The sequence below is a fragment of the Alexandromys fortis genome, unplaced genomic scaffold (genome assembly GCF_014885135.2).
Source record: "Alexandromys fortis isolate MF-2015 unplaced genomic scaffold, M_Fortis_MF-2015_v1.1 scaffold_222, whole genome shotgun sequence".
Classification (NCBI taxonomy): Eukaryota; Metazoa; Chordata; class Mammalia; order Rodentia; family Cricetidae; genus Alexandromys; species Alexandromys fortis.
In genome coordinates, this window is record NW_026068108.1 from 606,073 (window position 1) to 626,677 (window position 20,605).

Below are 20,605 nucleotides of genomic sequence, written 5' to 3' on the forward strand. Positions count from 1 at the left end.
GAGCCGAGTTAAAGCCTGTGAGAGGGATTTACTGCTTAAGAAGTGGAGGTCTGCTCTGATGAGAGTTGAAGGCTAGAGCTGGCTGGGTGGGACGGTGTGAGAAGCCATCTTTCTCCCCATGGGCGCTTTGGTCTCCCATGATTCTCATAAGTACTATTGTTCTTGACCCCACTTCATAGATGAGGGGCGGCTCAACTGAGGCACATGAAATCAACTCCTTCCACTTGGCCATATCCCCCTCCCTGGGGCCCAGGAAGACACTTCCAAGAGAGTGGAAGTGTTGTGTGTGGGAGAGGGCAGAATGGTGAGCAGTCACATGAAGAAACAAGCCGGGTTTGTTAAGGACAGAAGGTTCCAGAAACCAGAAATGCCTCCAACCACTAATCCAGTGAGGCTTGGGCTGCTACCTCACCCACCCACATCTCAGCACTCACAGATGAACCCTGGGAAGCTGAACTGGATCTGGGGGACCCAGTTTAGTCTGTTCTTTCTTTGACCTAATGGCCTCTGAACATTTTTCCTTATCTCTTAGGGACTCCCAGTCCTTGCCCTGCTGATAACGCATCTGTGATGTGTAAGGTGCCCTGCAAAGGCGGCTCTCCCTGGGCGTGCCAGGTAGTAGAGGTGTACGAGGCATGCGCACATTTGATATTTGAACTGCTTTATCACAAGCCTTCTTCATATCCTTTCCCAACCAGTTAGAGAGCACGTCCAGATCCATTCAGTTTCCCCTACACCTGGACTTCTGTGCTGAAGACGACGGATGTGTATGCCTTGGCTTAGTCACGTGGCCCAAGGTAACTGAAGGAATCACTTCATGGTTTTTGGAGGGGTAGATCGTGCACACTTAGCACACGGTTTACACTCAAATTCAGTCTCTATTGTCAAACCAAGGCATACTTCTTCCTGTTTGTAGTAGTAGTAGGTGGGAAAGAGTATGTTGGGGGTCATTCAAGGGGACCAACAAGAAGCACTGGAACTCAGGGAACACGGCTGCAGCTGGCAAAGCCCCGAAGACTACTTGACCTGAGGACCTCATGCTGTTACTGAGCACAGCTGGCTGTAGTCACCACACCCCTCATAATCTTTGGGTTGGATGAAAACTCTCAGGGGGTTCTAGCCCCTCGCTGCTGCTTAAAATACAGTGACTGACTTTTCTGGGCACTGCTGCTGGAGAGGAATGATGCAACCACCACTCTTAGAATTTAGACAAGCAGAAATGTTAATAAGGTTAGGAAGTTTTTGTTAATGACTTTAAGGTAGAAAATCTTGGGGAACAATTTAAAGTTTAGAAAGGCATAATTTTAAGAGCTGAGGGAGGGACTAGTTGAGGTCAGGGGACAAAACAAAGGCAGCCTGACCATTGACGGCTGCTGTGCCTTTCTTGTTAGGCAGGGTTGGTGACGAAGGTGATGGTTAATTCCTCGTTCCCGTTTCTACCCTCAGCTTCCTGATCTGATAGAATAAAAAGAAATTATTGGTGAGTGGATATGCACCCTGAGGATTTAGAAATGGTTGTTTTTCATATATGCAACTTTGGATTTGTGATTCTTTTAAGATTTTTCTTAAGATTATTTTTTGAGATAAAGTGATCCATTCTTTGTAACCACAAAATGCAGTCTGCCAGTAAAAGAACTGGCTGAGAAAAATACCTTGCAAGTACGGCAGTGGTTGCACATGCCTTTAATCCCAGCACTTGAGAGGCAGACTCAGGCCTATCTCTGAATTCGAGGCCAGCCTGGTCTACAAAGTGAGTTCTAGGACAGGAAGAGAAACCCTGTCTTGAAATACAAATAACCAACAAAAAAGAAAAAAAGGAAGGAAGGAAGGAAGGAAGGAAGGAAGGAAGGAAGGAAGGAAAAGGAAAAAAAAAACCTTGCTTGCTTACACCCTGTTAATCTATATCAAGCTGCTTGGGCATGAATGCATGTGGGTTCTTGGGGATAATTTGTTTTTCATCTGTAACACATTTAGCTACAGGAGGGACATGGAAAACATTTTTAAAAAACTTATATTCATTGTAATCATCCACTTAAAAATAGAATGTAATCATATTATAATTTTTACACTGCTTAAAAGATTTTGCTGGGGTATTTAAGCTGTGAGGGAAAATTAGGAAGAGACAGAAGGGAAACATCTGGATAGAAAGGAAAGAAATAGATAGGAGATATGACAGACCCTAAGGTGTGTGTGTGTTTTCCTTTTTTGCCAGCCCCAGAGTTAAGTTTTGCCTCACTTGCTGGCCCCAGAGAATTTTTACTTCCTCAGAAAAGTCGAGTGATTAGTTCAATGGCTCCATGGGCCCCCTCAATCCCTGAGCTGCTGAAGGCTGGTTCTCGTGGCAGTGGTAATGTGCTTTGCAGTGGGGTCCTTCCATCCTTCAGTATTTAGCTCAAATCCCTCTCCCTTAGAGAAAAGCCAGTTTCACACCTGTGCTCTGTGTGAGTTGGAACAGTTCGAGATTACAGGGCTAAGAGTAACTTGAAGCAGTCCCATAGTGCACTCCAGCAAGGGAAATGGGAGTTCAGAAGAGGCAAATCTGTCCTAAGCCACAGCTAGCCAGTGCCTACCGATACAAGTCACCGACAGAGCACGCACAGGCAGAGTGCACACGCTGCTCACGCAGCCTCACAGGTGTGCTTTACTTGCTTGCCCACTTTTGGTTTCATCTCTTTGGAATAGAACCTGCAATTTCCCACCCCACCTCCACCTCTTCCAGAGGACCTGAGTGTCCCACCTGTGATTTCCTATTAAGAGGCATAAGGCCTCTCCTACTTTCTAAACAGGCTTGGCATGTGAAGAAGCAAAAGTCATGGACAGGGCCGGTCCCCCAGCCAACCACGGACAGGGCCGGTCCCCCAGCCAACCCCGGCACATTCCCAGAACCTGTCGCAGTGGCCGCCAGAACTGGAGAGTGCAGCTTTTGGTCCACAATCATCACTTAGGCTCACAGTCCTGGATAGGGAACAATTAGGATGACTTCCTCCATCGTTCCACTGAGAGGTTACCCCAATCTCAACAGGTTCCCGTAAGCAACCCTCAAGCAGTTGACTTGGGCTAATGGGTTGGAGAAGATCACATTGCTAGGTTCACTGAGATGCCTAGGGAAGCCAGGCTGCCCAGTTTGGTGCATTCCACATCCCGGTCCCAAACCTTCTCCCTCCCCCGTCTCCGCGGAAACAAGCAGGAGCCTTGCGAGGGGCATGTCATCACTTTAATGATGCAGATCTTTGGTGTCTCCCTCATTAGCAGTAGACTATCCCCTCTCCTCCCTCCACAATGTTTCTATGATGAGTGACAAACAGAAAGGAAATCACATTTTCATACTAAAAACAAAATGATCAAAGCCTTGATTTCTCCACTATAGCTACACACACAGTTCAGGATTCCGCATGCGACACCTCGAATCACAGACCAACACCTCACATTCTGACCTGGAATCTCTCCCTCCAGCCTTGGGCTGGCTTTGGCCTGGGCTTAGGTAATACTGACACCTATAGGTGCTGCATGAAGGGCTTTGGGGAGAGGGGGGAGCTTGGTGGACAAGCTGGGGGTGGGCCAGCCTACACTCCCCCACTCCTGAGGGCCCATCCACCACCGTGCATGGACTCCATCCTGTGTCAGGCAAGCAGGCTGCTTCCTTCACTCCACAGGTGTCCCCGCTTGTGAGTATAGGAAGTCCCCTACATGGAAGCTGGGCCAACTTTTCTGTCTTTGCGGGCTGAGAAGACAGAGAGGCGGGAACTCTAGAAGGTTTAGAGTCAGAGGCAATTGGGGGTATAGGGTAGGCTGCTCCTCTGCTCCTGATGGTTCTGCCCCTAGGAGTCAGCAAGGAAGAACTGTCCCACTGTTCCGCCCAGGATGGTGTAGTCTAGATCTGGAAGACTTCATTCTTCTGGGGCTCCTGCCCAGGGCTGAGTCCCCTAGGCCAGTGACCCTAGGAGAAAGGGGGGTTTGTGGAAGAGACACCCACTTGCTTCTTCATTCATACCAGGCCCAGCAGTGTGGCTCTTCTGGGCTTCAGATTCTGGAGGACTCTATTCCCCAGGCTAGTCTTGCCCTCTGGACGCCCCACCCTCTCATTCCTCCTGTTCCCGGATGCAGGCATCAGCTCTTCTGTGTGTTCAGTTCCCAGCCAGCTGTGAGGTCCAGCTTCTGTTCAGCGGGTTGAGGGGAGGCACCAGCGCCTGTTTGGGACTCTACCGGTTCTGTGGCTCCCCACTAGGGCCTGCAGCTTCCCCCTTGCTGTTGCCATCACCTTCAGGAAGGTGACTGTTATTGGTCTCATCGCAGTGCATGGTTGGTCCCTCATTACTGGCAAGGGGGACTGGAATGGGGACAGGGGAGGAAGACGGCAGGGCTGGCTGAGGTGGTTCTCTCCCAGAGGTACTAGGCTGGTCCCAGGAGGCTGTCCGGGGGCTTAGGCCTCGCTCTGCCTGTTGCCCAGGTTCTGAGAGCAGTCCCCGAGAGGTGGAGGGCTGGGGTGAGGAGGTACGAGCAGCCCCTGACTCTGTGCCTGTCTGGGAGCTGCGGTGAATGCGGTGGCTGACGATGATGTTGTTGCCAAAGCCACCCATGGAGGCCATGGTGGTGCTCTGTTCTCGCTGTACCACAGCTGTCATGCCACCCTCGGCCATTAGCCGCTGGATCCGGCTGAGGGCATCTTCCCCACTGCCACCATAGTCTGAGCCCTCGCCTGGCAGGTACAAAGCAGAGGAAAGAAGGAGTTAGTTGCTGGTCTGAGCCTCTGAGCCGGGCAGCAGAAGCTAGCAGATGCTACATCACCACTGTGAAAATTGGAGTTCTGAAAGCAGGAGAAAGGTCCCAAGTACTAGTGTTCCTCCTCTGCTTTACCTGGGAGGAAGTGGCCAAGGCTACTCATCTGTTTCAAGGCAGAGCTGGGCCCAAGCCTTTTCAGCCCCAGCCAGAGTGTCGGCTGCTTTGTCTATACTCTCCCCATCGAGGATGACTTTCAGACCTGGTCCTGGACTGGGATATGTCACCTAATCTTCGGGAAGAAACAGTAACCTGCAGGGTGTGGCTCAAAGGCAGACCGTCTGCTATGCTTTATTTCAGCACCATCTTCTTTCACTGTGTTGTTTTTCTTATTTCCTAAAAGCCTGGGTTGAAGTGCTCCCTACAAGTCCTATCTCCTGTCCTCTCCCCTTACCCATAGGCCTTCATACCTTCCCTAGTCACTGCTCTTCCTGGGATACATGCTTGACACCACAGTTGAGAACCAGCTGCCTGCCTGGGCCTGTGACTCCAGCCTGCAGCTCTAAGTAGGGGGAGCATGGGTCTGTTCCCCCATGGAACATAGGTATTCCCTGAAAGAACAGACAAGATCTGGGCTCAAATCACACTTCTGCCATTCAGTCACTGGCTGGCTGGGCTTGGTCAAGACTCAGCGTTTGCATAGTATTGGAGAGGACATGAGAGCCCATATATCAGGCAGCAGCGGTAGTTCTATCCCAAGTCTTCCCCACTCCTCACCAAGCTGAGCAGCTCTGGTTAAGGCTCCCAGCCACCAGGCACAGCTTCACTGCAGGGCTGATCTGTTTTGGCTAGCTCCTGCCCAGTTTGGGGTTCTTTGGTTTTGGTGTACCCATGGATGAGATATTTATTTCAAGGTTACTTGTCAATAGCTGTTTTAACAAGGCTTCCTTTGTCCCCTTCCCGGAGTCCTTTCTCTACCTGTTGAGTCAGATTTCCAGGACGGTCACTTTTATGACTTAGCAGATCTGTTTTGCATGGGACCTGGCAGGTACTTGCTCATATCCTTCCTTCAGGTCTTGATCCATTTTTTCTCAGTACTAACTAGTGAGGGTTCTATCCAGGCTTTGACTTTCAGCCAGCTGGCTTTTCCTGAGGTCCCTGGGAAACTGTGCTCTTAACCCCCATAACGGTGCCTTCACCTACTCTGCCCTGAACAGCTAAGCCTCAGCTCTGCATGCAGAAGACAGAAAACCTGAAGGGCTCTGAGTCCCCAGGGCCACACCTTCAAATAGGGCAGGGCAAGAGGGAAGACCAACCTAGGACCTGAGTGCCACTGAAGCCTCTATCCTAGGAGCTGCTGTTGGGGCCTTTGCTCTGCTCTGGGTAGTCCCCACTGCTTCCTAAGAGCTCTCTGGGGACCTCTTCTGCTCTGTGGGGGTCTGCAGTAGGCTTACCTAGGTCCTGTGGGCATTGAACCCATCATGACAACTGTGCCTGCTCAACTCCCAGAACATCCCAGTGGTTGTTTCCAGGGGAGGAAAAACTACTTTGGAGCCCAAAGGTGCTATACAGCCCAGGCCCAGAGTGCCCTGTGACCAGCACTCAAGTCTGAGACTGTCTTCCTCAGATGCCCGTCCACAGCTGTGCACCCTTCCACTGCACCTCTGATCTGGCTATGTCCTAACTTATTCTCCTCTCTCTTCCCAGCCTAGCTTCATGCTGTTGCCATTACTGTTCCAATTCTTAGTTAACTGAGCTCTGGTTAAGCCCACATCTTACTCAAAGCTCAGCAGCTCCCGAGTGTTCAAAGTCCCTTTGACAGCTCAGGGCCTTCTGACTAGGTAGGTTTTAGTCATTTTCTTGGCCATAACCCTTGACCTATCTAATGCACGCAACAGTCTTTGCTAAAGTGACCTAGCTCTGCTCCCTGCCTGTGCATACTGGAGACATATTACACAGGCTCTCACCTATCCCTTTAGTCTCGTCAACTCAGGCTCAGAAACTACTATAAATTCCACGTCATTCACTCAAGATAGAGGCTGTAGCACCTGGAACTTCAGTAGCGCTACATACTTCTCTCTGGCTCGGTTACCAGTGGATACAACATCTCTTGCTGCTGGACCTTCCTGGAGGTCTTACTCATCTCTGGGCAGTGTAACGCATGGTCTGGGATGAAATGTTTATTTGCCAAATACATGTATGTCCATGAGCTCCTATGGACGATGGGCTGGATACTGCACACAGGGGTTCAGATTCAAGGTCACTTTGAAGACTGTGTCCCTTATGGACCAGTCCTTTGAGGGACGAGACACAGTGCCTCCCTTACGGGATTCCCTAAAGCCTTTGGGTTCACAGTGCCTCATACAATGTGACACCCGGTGCATGCTGAGAATGAATGAATGGGAGAGTCAGCGATGGGCACAGCTGGCTCCTGTCGCTGAGCTGTGCTTCTCTCCTAGAATGCGAAGCGGAGGCTAGGAGTCGCTAGAGGCGGCCGGCATATACTCATGAGGAAATAAATACTGAAGCCCAAAGGATATGGATCCAGGAGCAGTAGTGACCACAGGGAGGAACTCTGTTCTTCCCTGTACTAAAGTATTTCTTTTAGTTAGAAAAAATAAGAAACTGGTTTAGTGCAGTTGGCAGACTGTTTCCTTGGCAAGTTCTAAGGTACATTCTGAATGCAGAAGACAGGTGGAAACAGCAATTTCCCACAATGTCCTTCAGCTCTATTTAATTTTGGGGGTTTTATTCTCCAGAAGAGAAGAGCAAGAACTAAAGACTGTACCCTCCTCATTTCCCATGTAAACTCAAGGCAGCTGAAGGGCATTGTGGGCACGGCCACCCACTGTGTGCTGTGCTCCAGCCCTTTCAGAGCAGCACTTGCTTCCCAGGCCTGGGGCCTGCTGCTCTAACTTGTGTCTTCACCAAAGGCTAGGGGGCAGAGCCACATGGTTCTCCTAGAAGCAGGGAGGCAGGGAGCTCCCTTGTTCTATGCACTTCTTAAACGGCAGCCACATGCCAGGCATGCACTGTAACAGTGCTAGGAGGAACAGTGAGCTTCTCTCATTTCTGAGCTGCCTCCTGCACAGAGAGTAGGGCAACTTGCGGCAGAGTCACGCTCTAGTCCTAAGGCAGCTCAAACTTCTTGACTGAAGCCTGGGAAGCAGAAAAACAAAGATGAACAAATCCCCCTTGTGGAGAGCTTCTCAAAAAGTCTCAGAAATAGCTATCATGCTAGTTGTGTGGAGTGGTGGGTGTGCAGGCCACAGAACCAGCACCTCACGTGAGCACGTGCTCTAGCTTCAGATCTTTAGAGGAAGAAAAGGAGAAGTGGACCGGCTGCTGCTGGGTTTATACTAAGGAAGGGTGAACTATAGACAATGAACCAGACCTGCTTCTCAAACTAACAAATCCAGGCCCTGGTGACAGTGATTGGGGGTGGGGGTGGTAACAGCCAAGTCCAGAAGGGCTAACCTTGCCTAGACTTCTCCTGTGCGTGCTCCTGGAGACCTGGCTACCAGTTTAGTCAACACAAGGAGGCAGGAACCCCCTTGTTCTGCCTGCCTTGGACGAGAAAGTGTGGACAAGGAAAACACTGACAACTGATTTTCCAGTAAGGAATCTGGCATCAGAGCCATGGGATAGGCATGGAGAGTTACAGTAAGGAAAGTCATTTCCTGGAGGCAACAAAGCAAATTTGTTACTCTTGGCATGATGCACATCAGAGCTTCTCCTTCCATGGTCTTTCAGGCAAATGGCTCAACCAGATTTCAAAAAAGTCTGTTTAGATGCTGCTGTGTTTGGAGCTAGGAGCAGCATGGGGGCTGGAGGTAGGAGGTAAGGAGAGTGAGAACAGCCTGCTTAACGCAGCTGCTGATGGGTTCCAAAGTGGCTTGAGCCCTACCACTGGGAAGTGCTAATTGGTTCTTTAAAGTGTGAGGCCAGCAGAGAGCCAGGGCGGAGGCAGGCAGTGTCCCCTGGAGTAGGTGAGAAGGGGGACTGCTGTTGTGCCCAGCTGCAGCCACAACAGCATCCCAACACTGGCACACCAGGAACACCAAAAGCCTCGCTTGTAGCAGTCCCAATATGCCATGCCAGCTGAGAGGAGACAAACTAGAGGCCCGGGTACCTGGCCCAGCTCTGGAATCTCACTTTCCATGCCTGCTCTTTGGTAAACAGCCTGGATCCTCCCTGAGAAGACAGATTTCCAGTCAGACGTCCCTGCCAGCAGTTCAAGGCTCCTACCTTCACCAGGACCTGAAGATGCTGTCCCTGGTTCCTCTTCCTCCCTCTCGGTCTGTGTTTCAGCATTCTGCAACTGGAGGGCCAGAGTTTGGGTGCCCTGAGATGTCACAGAGGTGGTAGGGTTCCGAGGTTGCAGCCCAATTGCATTCATCAAGCCCATGTCTCTGTCTGTCCTCCAAGTGGCTCTACTGGTTCTAAGGCAAAAAAGTCAGACTGAAGTCAGGAGGGGCTTGGGACAGACCCTTCACAGAAGTCTTGGATCATACTTGGATGGGTGGGTGGTCATCTTGGCCCACAGCCTTAAAAGGAAGAGCCATGGCACTACAAGTAGCTCCTCATGCAGCTATGACTAACTATCCACAAGTAAGGCCAAGGCCCAAGGCTAATGCCCTGCTTTCCCTGGGTAATTCCCTAGACACAGACTTTTCAGACAGATAGTTATGACCGGCAGCAAAGCTGGGTCCCCAACTTCTGGGGCTGACCAATTACTCACTTTTAGCTTCTTCTAGGATTACCGCTCCAACTGTACCCTGTGATTCCTACAGGAAGCAAGACCTGCCTCAGGTCTCACGTTGAACCAGTATTTTGTTTATACACAATGCTCCAGGTCTCATCAGTGGATTCAGTGAAAAAGAAGATCAGAGCCAGATTCCTAGTCTCAGTGGCCCCTGAGCTACAGCCATTGGCAACTTGAGTCCTATGGTCCTAGTCATCAGAAGATACCCACTCCACAGTTTTCTATGGGCAACAGACAAGAATTCATGGGGTAGTATTTTTCTTCAGGATTTTTCTCTTTATTCTTACTCCAAGTGTGCTCAGACACCATGCCAGAATTAGAGAAGGCATGTGTTCTATGATGGGACTCTAAGAGCAAAGGTCTTGTCTTCTTTGGTAATTATGAGATGTGTGTATCTGTGGGTATGGGTATGGGTATGTGAGTGAAGGTATGAGTATCCAGAGACCAGAGCATCACAACTCCTTAGAGCTGGAGTTGCAGGTGGCTTTGAGTTGCCTGATGTAGGTGTTGGGAACCAAACTCAGGTCTTCCTTCAGAGCAGTATGCACTCTTAACCACTGAGCAATAGCTCTAGCCCCTGTCTTCTTCTGACTGTATGTAGAAGCCCAAGACAAGTAACAGATCAATGAAAAGTTGTTCTGGTTGATGAAAGACCCAGAGACCCTCAAACCCAGGAGTCTTCTGACTTCAGCTTACCCAGGCCGCTCGCTGCTCCTGCTGTTGGAGTGGACAGTGAAGACCGTCTCATTTAGCTGGTCCCAGTAGTACTCAACACCAGAGTTTAAGGCCCTAAAGATCCATTGGGAGAGGAGTTAAAAAGGCGCTTAAGAACTCTTGACAAGTCCTGGGCTTGGAGGCTGTGGTGGGGTGGTTCATGCTGCCCCTCTTCTGGGATGGGAGACCAGGTCCAGAAATGCTCCCTTATTAGGGTGCTCAGTGTCTGAGCATGTGGTAGTTTGAATGTAACTGGCCCCCATAAGCTCATAGGAAGGCACTATTAGGAGGTGTGGCTTTTGTGGCCTTGTTGGACAAAGTATGTCACTGGAGAGGCAGGCTTTGAAGTCTTTTTTTTTTAAATTTATTTATTAAAGATTTCTGCCTCCTCCCCGCCACTGCCTCCTATTTCCCTCCCCCTCCCCCAACTGAAGTCTTATATATGCTTAAGCCATGACTCGTGTTTCAGTTTACATCCTGTAAAATGCAGGTCAAGATGTAGGAATCTCCAGTTCCATCTCCAGCACCAAGTCTGCCTGCATGCCACAATGATAATGGACTAAACCTCTGAAACTGGAAGCCACCCCATTAAATGCTTCCCTTTATAAAAGTTGCCTTGGCCATGGTGTCTTTTCACAGCAATAGAAACCCTAAGACAGAGTGTCTCAGATATTCTGAATATCCCAAATTCTTTCAGTAGGCTTCCCTTAGAGTCAAAAAAAAAAAAAAATCACCAATACCAGATATGCAGCAGGTTCCAAGTGTTATTCAGACACACATGGTGAACAAGAGGTAGACTTCCTGGAAAGACATGTGCTATGGACAGCTGTCAGAAGGGACCACTGAGTCTTCAGAAGCAGAGGGTCATGCCCTGAGCCCTTTCCTATTGCCAAGATGCTAAGAGGAAGAATGGAGGTACCTCAACAATCTTATCTGCCTGGAGCTGAATGCCTATACTGTTTTCTTTTCTGGGCCTAGAGTATCCCTGGCCAGGTTCAGCAAGACAGGCAAAAACTGTAGTTGAGGTAGATCTTCTGCAGTGTTCTATCTGCGGAGCTCCCTGGACTGCCAACTGTTATCAGGCAGCCTCTTGCCATGCCAGAGGGAAAAGCGGTGGTCATCTCATCTCTCTTTACTGGCTTGTCACAAGCTACAGTCCTGGACAGCAATGTGGATCCCTAAGGAGAACTGCTGCTGGGGCATCAGCAGTGACACAGGACCTGTCTACATAAAATCTCTAGCATCACAAACACAGGGTAAGATACCTCCCTATCTAGGCAGAATGGCAAATAACAATAGTGCTAGCAACTTGGGAGGCAGAGGCAGAAGGATCAAGAATTGAAGGCTAGTTAGGCTATGTGAAACTCTGTCTCATCAAGCGAATAAGCAAAATAAAGGTCTTTCTCTGATAAAGTATTACCTTGTAGCAGATACTATGGTTGAGAATAGGGTGCTGGTGATTGCTGTCACATGTGAGAACAGGAAGTGGGGAAAGGGAGAGGGTTTGTTTTAAAGATTTACTTAGTTTTATCTTATGTGTATATGTGAGTGCTTGCATGCATGCATGTGTACCACATGTATGCTTGGTGCCTGTGAAAGCCAAACAAGGATGTGTGATCTTCTAGAACTGGAGTTACACACTGTCATCAGGACATGCTGGTGCAACCATTCTCTGGATGAGTCCACTCCATGAGATGTAATCTCTATCTAACACTACTAGGGTAGCCAGAAAACTGAGACTGAACAGGTCAGGAGCCTAGGGGAAAACCAACACTACTGTCCTGTTAAAGGAACATAGCAATAAAAAGACTCCTAATGACATTCCACCGTGCCCACAGATCAGTGCTTTGCTTCATGCAGTAGACGGTAATTAACACAGAGACTCACACTGGACAATGTGCAGAGAATAAGAGACTTTGGAAAATCCGTCTTAAATGGGATGTCTTCATCAAAGCCCTCCCTTCAGGCCTCAGAGAGCCATGCAGAAGAGAAGGCAGAAACATTCTAAGAACTAGAAGTGGTGGATGACTGCAAGGACTACAGGACTGATTCACATGTGAGTTCAAAGAGACTATGGTAGCACACGCAGGGCCTGCACAGGTTCTAGCCCGAGAGGGTCCCAGGGCTAAGAGTAGAAAGTGAACGTGGGTTACCACTTTCTAACCAAGAAGCCACCTGCAATTGATACCTGCTTGCAAAGGAAAAAATCATTTTCTCCAATGAAATTTCACTGAGTGTATTAGTCACACTTCAGGGTAGGCCCCATGCCCACTAGTTGAGTCAATACAAAACAAACTCAATGGCATTTCTGTAGACTTTTGTCTAATATTGCTTTGTTTGGGCATAATTATGTTTTTACTGATCTTTTGCTTGCATATTCTGGTTTCCACTTATGTAGTTTTCTAAGTGTTTCCTATTCTGTTTTGTTTTTTAAGAGAGGAAAAAAAAGGCATGGAGAGGAACTGGAAAGAGTTGGGGGAGAGGAAAAGTGTGATCAGAATATATAAAATTTTTTTCAATTAAAAAGGGAAAAAAGGAACAGCAAATGCTCTTAACCACTGAGCACTAACATCGCACTAACACCTCCTAAAACAAGACATTTTATATTTACTAAATATCATTAAATATTTATTCAGTGTGTGTGTCACACATGGTACAGCAGGCATGTGAAGGTCTAAGGACATGGTCCTCTCCTTTTCCCATATGGGTCCTAAGATCAAACTCATGTTGTCACTCACGGAGTCAGGCACCTTCACCCACCGATCCATCTAACCAACCAAATAACAGTTTTAAATTCACTATTTAGATCTGGTAGATAGCCTGAGTGTATCTAAAACATCTCACAGTGCTCCAGAACAAGTCAAGAAATCCACGTTCTTCAAGAGTTTGGCTTGAAGAGCTCTCTTCTTCCAACTTCATATTCTTAAGCTCCAACACCAGTATTTAGGAGGTAAACATGGTTAAAGGAGGCCATCAAGATGGACCTTAACCTAGAACTATGGTCTTACAAGGACTCTAGAGACACAGCCTGGCACAGTGAGATGGTAGGCATCTATAAACAAGGAAGACAGCCCATTCAGGAAACCCCTGATGGTACTTGATCTTGGCATCTCTGCCTCTAGAACTGTTCTCATATCTGCCTGCAGAGCTCATGGTCACTGGACTCTTCCTCAGACCCCTCTTTATCCAGTACAGGTTCCTTCCTCTAAAGTTAATTCTGTGGGGTCTAAAGGCTACTGGACGGCAAAGGTGAGAGACAGTCTCGCATTAGAGAAAGGCAAATGTCCAGAAGCAAACTGCAGAGCCTCCCCAAATGGCACATTCTGGGGAGCAATCCTGGCTGCATTATGTCTACGTGAAGCCAGCTGCCAAGAAGCCTTTGATTTACAAACTTGTCAAGATTTATTGACAGGTTGCAATTCCATGTGGGCCTCTGCCAAATCCCGCCTCTGTAATTCCTCTTACTCAGGGCTAGCTAGTAACAACAAACTGTTCACACCTAACCTACAACAAACCACGTACTGTGTAACCAGGAAGCTTCTTTCTGTCTGAGAAGGAAACCTTTAGAAGAACCAGTCTGTTCTGGGATCATCAACTTGACACAAGAGGTCAAGGACACCCCCCCCCCACACACACACACAAAATAATCTGTCAGCGTGTGCCCTCCCTTAAGAGCTGAGTCCTTACTGAAGAGGTCAACTGCAAATCAACAGGGATCACACGGGGCGTGTGACAATTGGCACACACCTGTAGAGCTGAAGGGTCTTGACTCTAGCCCTACCTACACTGCTCTGTTTCTGTGGCCAGTGAGTCTTATGACAAGGCTTGGGTACTGAAGGATCAGAGTTGAAGATACCCTCCCTTTAAGTTCTAAGAATGATCTGTAGCTAGCTCGTGGTACAGAGGGATGAGTCACCGTTTGTTCTAGGTCCTTCCTGGGAGCTAGACAAACATACAAAGGGATAAAGACCGGGAAGGTCATCAAGGGGTTTCCACACAGCACCTGACTCTCTTCAGCAGTCTCTCTAAGCTGCTTCTGGGTGTGGCTCAATCAGTCGCACTGCTGGAACCTTCCTGGCTCCTTGATAGAGGGAAGAGCCAGCCTTGCTTTCTCAGTGGCCCTAATATTCTGGCCACACAATCTGTGGCTCTGAGCTTCCTAGCTTCTTGAGAGCACTCTCCATCTGTTGGTCTCAGGGCTACCTCTGAGGACTGTTTCCAGGAAGAGTGGCATTTATCTGTACTCTCTCTATGGTGAGGGAGAGTTGGCACCCAGCTCTCCTGAAGGATGGAGTCTCTGTGGCAGTTCTGGCTCTCTCCTTTTCACTTCAAGTGTGTCTTTCCCCTGCTTGGTTAACACTGATTATAATGACCATTTATACCGGGAGCTCCTTCTGGGGCTTTGTGAGGAGCACCACCCTTGGCCAAGGTTCCCAGTGCTCCATGGTCAGGCTACTTTTCTTCTGCCAATCTCCTGTCTGCCTTCTGACCTGACTCTGGAAGCAATGATTTAGTAACACCTCCCCACACCTTCATTAACAGGGAAAACCCATGAAGCCAGTGGTCCTTCACACTCACTGTGAGAATCAGTGGTGGTGGCTAAGCCAGAGGTACAGCAGCAGCAGCCTGGAAGTAGTGAGGAACACATTACTAGGAAGGGAAAGCTGGGCTATTGGCCACCATGGCATGATAGCTTGGTACTGGTCCTCAAGGGACAGTCTTCACTTGTCCTAAGACTTCTTTCCCAGAGTGAGATGGGATATTCTTTAAAGCCTTTGTCTACTGTCAAGTGGGGATTTGCAACCACCAAGAGATACCCAAGGAGCTTGTTTCCAGTCTTTGTGCTTGGCAAGAATGCTGAGGTTGAGACAATGGAAGAGAATCAAGACCAGCATTGAGAGAACAAAATGCAATGCAGCTGCCTGTGTCTGGACAAAGGCAGGCAGCCACCTGTTTTAGAGGAGGGCTACAATCTTGGCCCAGCTGGTGGGCTGTATTCTGTGCCCTTGGGAATGGGTGTGCCAGGGAACTACATCACCCAGGGACAGGCAGCAAGCTTAAGCAGCTGCCAATGAAACAGACAGGCACCCTGAATTCCTACTTCTCTGTTTTCAGTCAAGGCAAGAGGCCTATCACAGATGTTGACACTCTAGCTTACCCTCCCATTTTCCAATGGACCAATTGTCTGATTCACCTAAATAGGACCCAGGAAGCCACAAAAGCACGAGCACATTCCTGTGATATACTTTTATGCAGGAGAGAATATGCTTCTTTCTTAGAAATTAAACAAACAAACAAACAACTTTTAAAAAACACGTTTATCGTGTGTGCTTGTGTGTCACACTCATCTGAAGTCAAAAGGAGTTCAGGGCTTTGATTGTTTCCCTCTACCACATGAGTTCCGGGGATTAAACTTAGGCCCTTTAACTGTTTGAGCCACCTCAAAGGCCTTGTTTTATTTTTCATTTTTTTGAGTCTTACTATCTAACCCAAGGTAGCTTCAAACTCTAACAGTCCTTTTCCCTTAGCCTCCTGAGGTTATAGTCATGCACCACCATTTCCTGCTTTAGAGGGATTTTTTTTTCCATAGGTAAAGGGCTAATTACCAGTTATAGGAAAGAGATCTGGATTGGAAAATTCAGAGACTCAATTTGTGGGGAAGCCTTAGGTAATTGATAATTTTCTTTCCTTGCCTGAAGTAAAAACCAGCTATGAAGGTGGCTGAGCTCGGCATAGAGGGAAGAGCTTGTGATGGGGAGTGTGAGGAAGTACAGGCTACAGAGCATGTCAAGGCCAACCTTGGCTATATAGGGAGACCCTGGGGAAACTTTGTCTCATTCATTTCAAATTTATAGCAGACCCAAAATTTCTTATCTTAAGAGTATGGGATCCCAAGAAATCAGAATAAATAGCAGAACCAAAACTGGTAGGCTAAGTTACCTCCACTTGGCCTTGGATGGGACTGTCCCATAGCCCAGTGTCCATTTTACTTAGGTAAGAGTTTCTTTCTTTCTTTCTTTCTTTCTTTTTTTTCCAAATATTTATTATGTATACAATAGTCTGTCTACATGTATGCCTTCAGGCCAGAAGAGGGCACCAGGCTTCATTACAGATGGTTGTGAGCCACCATGTGGTTGCTGGGAATTGAACTCAGGACCTTTGGAAGAGCAGGCAATGCTCTTAACCACTGAGCCATCTCTCCAGCCCAAGAGTTTCTTTCTTAAAAGATAGCTTGGGCTCAATGAGACTCTAGGATGCTGAAGACGACATATGGGGAGGAGAGAGAAAAGAGAGGGCAAAGTCCCCTTCACGTCTGGCTGAGGAGTCTGTGACTCTCAGCAGATATGTGGGCTAGGGGTTCAGACACGACATCGGGAGGGTGACAACAGCTTGGGTTAGAGAGTGTCTCTGGGAGGCCATCACTCTATAAAGGAGAAGGTTTGAGTACTTTGATAGGAATGAAAGTAAGTGGTAGAAGCCATAGATAAAACAAGACGGTAGAAGAATGAGCTCTCTGAAGAACAGGAAAAGAAAGGCTATAACTATAGTGTTGGTATGTGTGAAATTATGGTGCAGAATCCTATACCAATTTTGGAAAAGATGTCTACTAGATTTCTCTTAGGACTTCCTAATGAGAAGAAAGATAACCAGAGTCATGTGGTTTGGGGAGATCCCACACAGACCCTAGACGAGGGACAGCACAGAGAAAGGCCAGAAAGGGACAGGTCCAGTGTCTGGGCCATCAAAGAGGTGGGCTCTGCTCTGGAAGTAATAAGAAAGGCTTTGTGGACACAGAAACTTAGGAGCAAGTAACTGCCAGAACAAGGCCTCTCTCTGCTCCAAGACCACCTTTACTGGGTCGGATGTAAACAGCAGTCTCTTTGGGAGGGTGAGTAATATTCAAGATGGAATGAAGGCACCACTAGTTCTAACATAGCTGATGATTGACAGGGTCAATTCCCAGTCACTTACCCGGCCATAAAAACAGATCCAAATACATTCTTAGAAAAGACGCCAAGGCCACACCAAATCCCAAACAAAGGCATGTGGAAGCTGGGGATGCAGACCAGCTGAAGAATGCTTGCCCAGTAAATCAGTGTACAAAGCCCTGGATTCAAACCCTAGTGCTGCAAAAACTGGCTGTAAGGGACAGGCTATAGACCCAGAACCTGGAAGGTAGAGGTAGGGTGATCACAAGATCCTCCCTGACGACAAAATCTGAGGCTAGCCTGAGATACATAAGACCTTGTCTCCAAAAAATAAAATAAATAGAAATAAACAACGTGGGTTCATCCAAAGGCCAAATACCAAAGACTTTGCAAGACCAGCTATAACATGCAGTCTGGTCTATACGACACTCCAGAAAACTGCACCAAGTGAAGAATAGAATTAGGGCAGCCTGGAGGCAGAAGTAGCATTTAGTCAGCTGGCTCCCCACAGTGTCCCACGCAGCAATCAGCCAGATCTGCAGTGAGGCAGGGCTTCACACGCTCTGCCTGGCTGAGTACAGAAACTGATAATAAAGCAGGCTGATTCCTGGGTCTAGAGTAAGTGTCTGGAGAGACCTCTAGCCTCCAGAAAGCCAGAGGAAGGGGAAAGGGGTCATCAGAACAGAAGTCCTCTTCTCTCTCTTACTTCACGTCCAGGTAATAACCACTGCGACTTCAAATTGAGTTTTTGAATCTGCTTTCACTATTATAAGCTAGGGCTTCAAGCAAAAAGGAACAGACAGGACACAGAAACATGCTACTAGAGATTAGCCTGGCTGATGGGTTTATTTATTTTATGTGTGTTTATTTTATTATTCATTATAGCATATAATAATATACTATAAGCATAATATAAATAATAAAACATACTCTTTTATAACATATATAATATATAATTTTATAATGATAAAAATATTATTTTATGTGTATGTTTGTCTACATGTATATATATGTAACACATTTATCCTGGCACCTGTGGAGATCAGAGGAGGGAATCAAATCCCCTTGAACTAGAGTTACAAATAGTTGTGAACCACCATGTGAGTACTGGGAACCTAACTTGGGTCTCAACTAGAAAAACAGTACACTTGACTGCTGGACTATCTCTCTAAGGTTCCTAAACTGAGGTTTTAACAAGACTGTTTCCAATTTTATTTCTTAAGTTCATGTCCTTTGCATTAACATAAACATGAGACCACTTGTCAAACTTTCCAAAAAAGGCTTTTAAAAAGAACCATTCTTTTGCCTGTGGGTACAATAACTAGGAAACAGACAGTAAGAGGAAATAACACTGTCTAGACTCAGGAAAGCACAGTGTCTGCAGTGGTGCAGTGCCAGAGATTCGCCATAAGGCCTTATATATGTTAGCCTCTACTACAGATTCACATTCTCAGCCCTCTGTAATTTTGAAATTGGAGCTCACTATGTAAACCATGTTGCACTTGAACTCCTGATCCTCCTGCTTCATCCTTCAAAGTAGCTGGGGCTATAGGGTACCAGGGCATATCCAGCAGTCTTTTGACAGCATTTGGAATTAAGAGCTAACTAGTTTGAGAGAAGAAGGTTCTTTAAGCAGCCTGGGAAGTTACATGTGGAAACACTATGAAAATACAGAAGCCCCTTCCCCCTTCTACGCAATTGAGGCTAGTTTTGAGCCTCATCCTTTTGTTCATGTCCTTCATGTACTACCTCCAATACCTATCTAGCAGGGTTTGCATTGTCCTTGTAGAAGGCCCTACCTGGTTAGCCAGGCCCACAAGTGAGCACTGTTTGATGTAAGCCTCTGTTCAGACAGTGTCCATTCCCACCCCTTGAGAAACTCACTCTGGTCGGCAGATCACCAGGTCTCCTTTGTTGGTGCCATAGGCCAAACCAAGTCCTGGCTCAGGTAGCCAACGGGCAGAGTTGATGCTGACATGTCTCCGCTGGTCAGCAGGCATGGGATAAAGGACGTTGAAAACTCTCTGGGTGGGAGACAGAGAAAAGAATGGGAGGAGAAACAACTTGTTACCAAAAATAAGAAATCCAAGGAGGATCAAATTAATCATAGGGAAAGGAGGAGACTTTAGACTGGGAATGGGCTAAGACACTGGGGAAGAGGAGTGGGAGTCCTCTTACTCTCCAGAGAGCTAAGTCTCTTCTGGGAGCACACTTAATCTCAGCATGCCTCACCTCACTGCTTTGACAGAAGGGCCAGAAAGGCCTCATCTACAGCCCACCAATGCTGGAAAGGAATGGCCATAACTTTCCTGTGACCAGCATAGAACCAGTGAAAGGCAACCTGGGCTGATAGTATTGTTACTATGGAAACCCCAGAGCTCCCACAGCAATGGGGAATTGGAGGTGATAGGGGGGCGGGAGGGGGTGATAACAGAGAACATTCTTAATTCACCTAATTAAAAGCACTGTTAAAGCTGCTATTGTTAAGGAAATCCAAAAGGTATATTCAGATGCGGGGAGCAGGGTAGGGGGGAAATCTTCAACTTGCAGGCCCATGACTGCCTTTTGGCTTAATAAACCACCATTAGATCCATCTCCTTTCTCAAAGGCAGAAATTCCCATTTCAGTGATTTCTGTCATCTTTCCAAAAGGTACTTTGTCTTGAGGGTCACCTGGCTTCATCTACAGTTTGGGCTCAAGGGAAATCCAGTGACAAGGTCTCTGATGCTCACCTTTAGTCAGAGATTGGGGCACGGAAGAGAAAAATGAAAAGACGGGGCATTTACTTGAACTTAACTTTGAACCCTGATGTGATTACATAATAACTTGTCAAGATCTTAGCTTAAAACGTCCCATTCAAGACTGAGGATACAGCTCAACTGACAGAGTGCTTGCCTACGCATTCATGAAGCCCTGTGTTTGATCTCCAGTACCGCATGTGTGTGGTGATACACACCTGAAATCCCAGCACTCAGGAGGAGGAGACAAGATGACCAGTCATCTTTGGTTACAGAAAGTTAAAAATCAGTCTAGGCTATGTGACACTTTATCTCAAAGATAAACAAACAAACAAACAATTTTTTTTTTAAAGTGAAAAGAGAGCTGAGATGCAGCATGCTTAACAGTGCACTTGCCAAGCATGCCAAAGCACCGAGTGTCATGCCATGTACCACAAATGGCAGGGCAACGGGGGGACGGGGATGGAACTGACCAACCAATCACTACTACCACAGAAAACACTTGCATTCAAATAAATAGGAAATTTTAAGAAATGAGGGATATAAAAATGGCCTGGCATGGCATAAGCTTATAAATGGCAGCTGTGGATAAATGAAGTGTGGCAAGGAGCCTGCACTTCAGATCCCTACAGTGGGCTTGTGGAAGGGCAGGAGTGAGACTCTCCTCATTTTTTCCCACTTTTGTTTTTGCCTCCTTGATCCTTTTTTTTTTTTTTTTTTTTTTTTTTTTTTTTTTTTTTTTT

At 47.4% G+C, this 20,605-nt stretch overlaps 1 protein-coding gene across 8 annotated transcripts in view; it reads right to left on the reverse strand.

Annotated features, from left to right (window-relative positions):
* Positions 1–3,196: 3,196 nt before the first annotated feature.
* The window catches only part of Ambra1 (autophagy and beclin 1 regulator 1), a 209,859-nt gene continuing 192,450 nt past the window's right edge, over positions 3,197–20,605 (reverse strand). For all 8 annotated transcript variants that reach the window (XM_050124218.1, XM_050124219.1, XM_050124217.1 and 5 more), the window contains 4 exons: positions 19,009–19,148; positions 10,178–10,270; positions 8,965–9,158; positions 3,197–4,696 (listed from right to left, as the gene is read on the reverse strand). In XM_050124218.1, the coding sequence (XP_049980175.1) occupies positions 4,200–4,696; positions 8,965–9,158; positions 10,178–10,270; positions 19,009–19,148 (924 nt within the window). In that variant the 3' untranslated portion in view covers positions 3,197–4,199. The remainder of the gene's footprint in view (positions 4,697–8,964; positions 9,159–10,177; positions 10,271–19,008; positions 19,149–20,605) is intronic.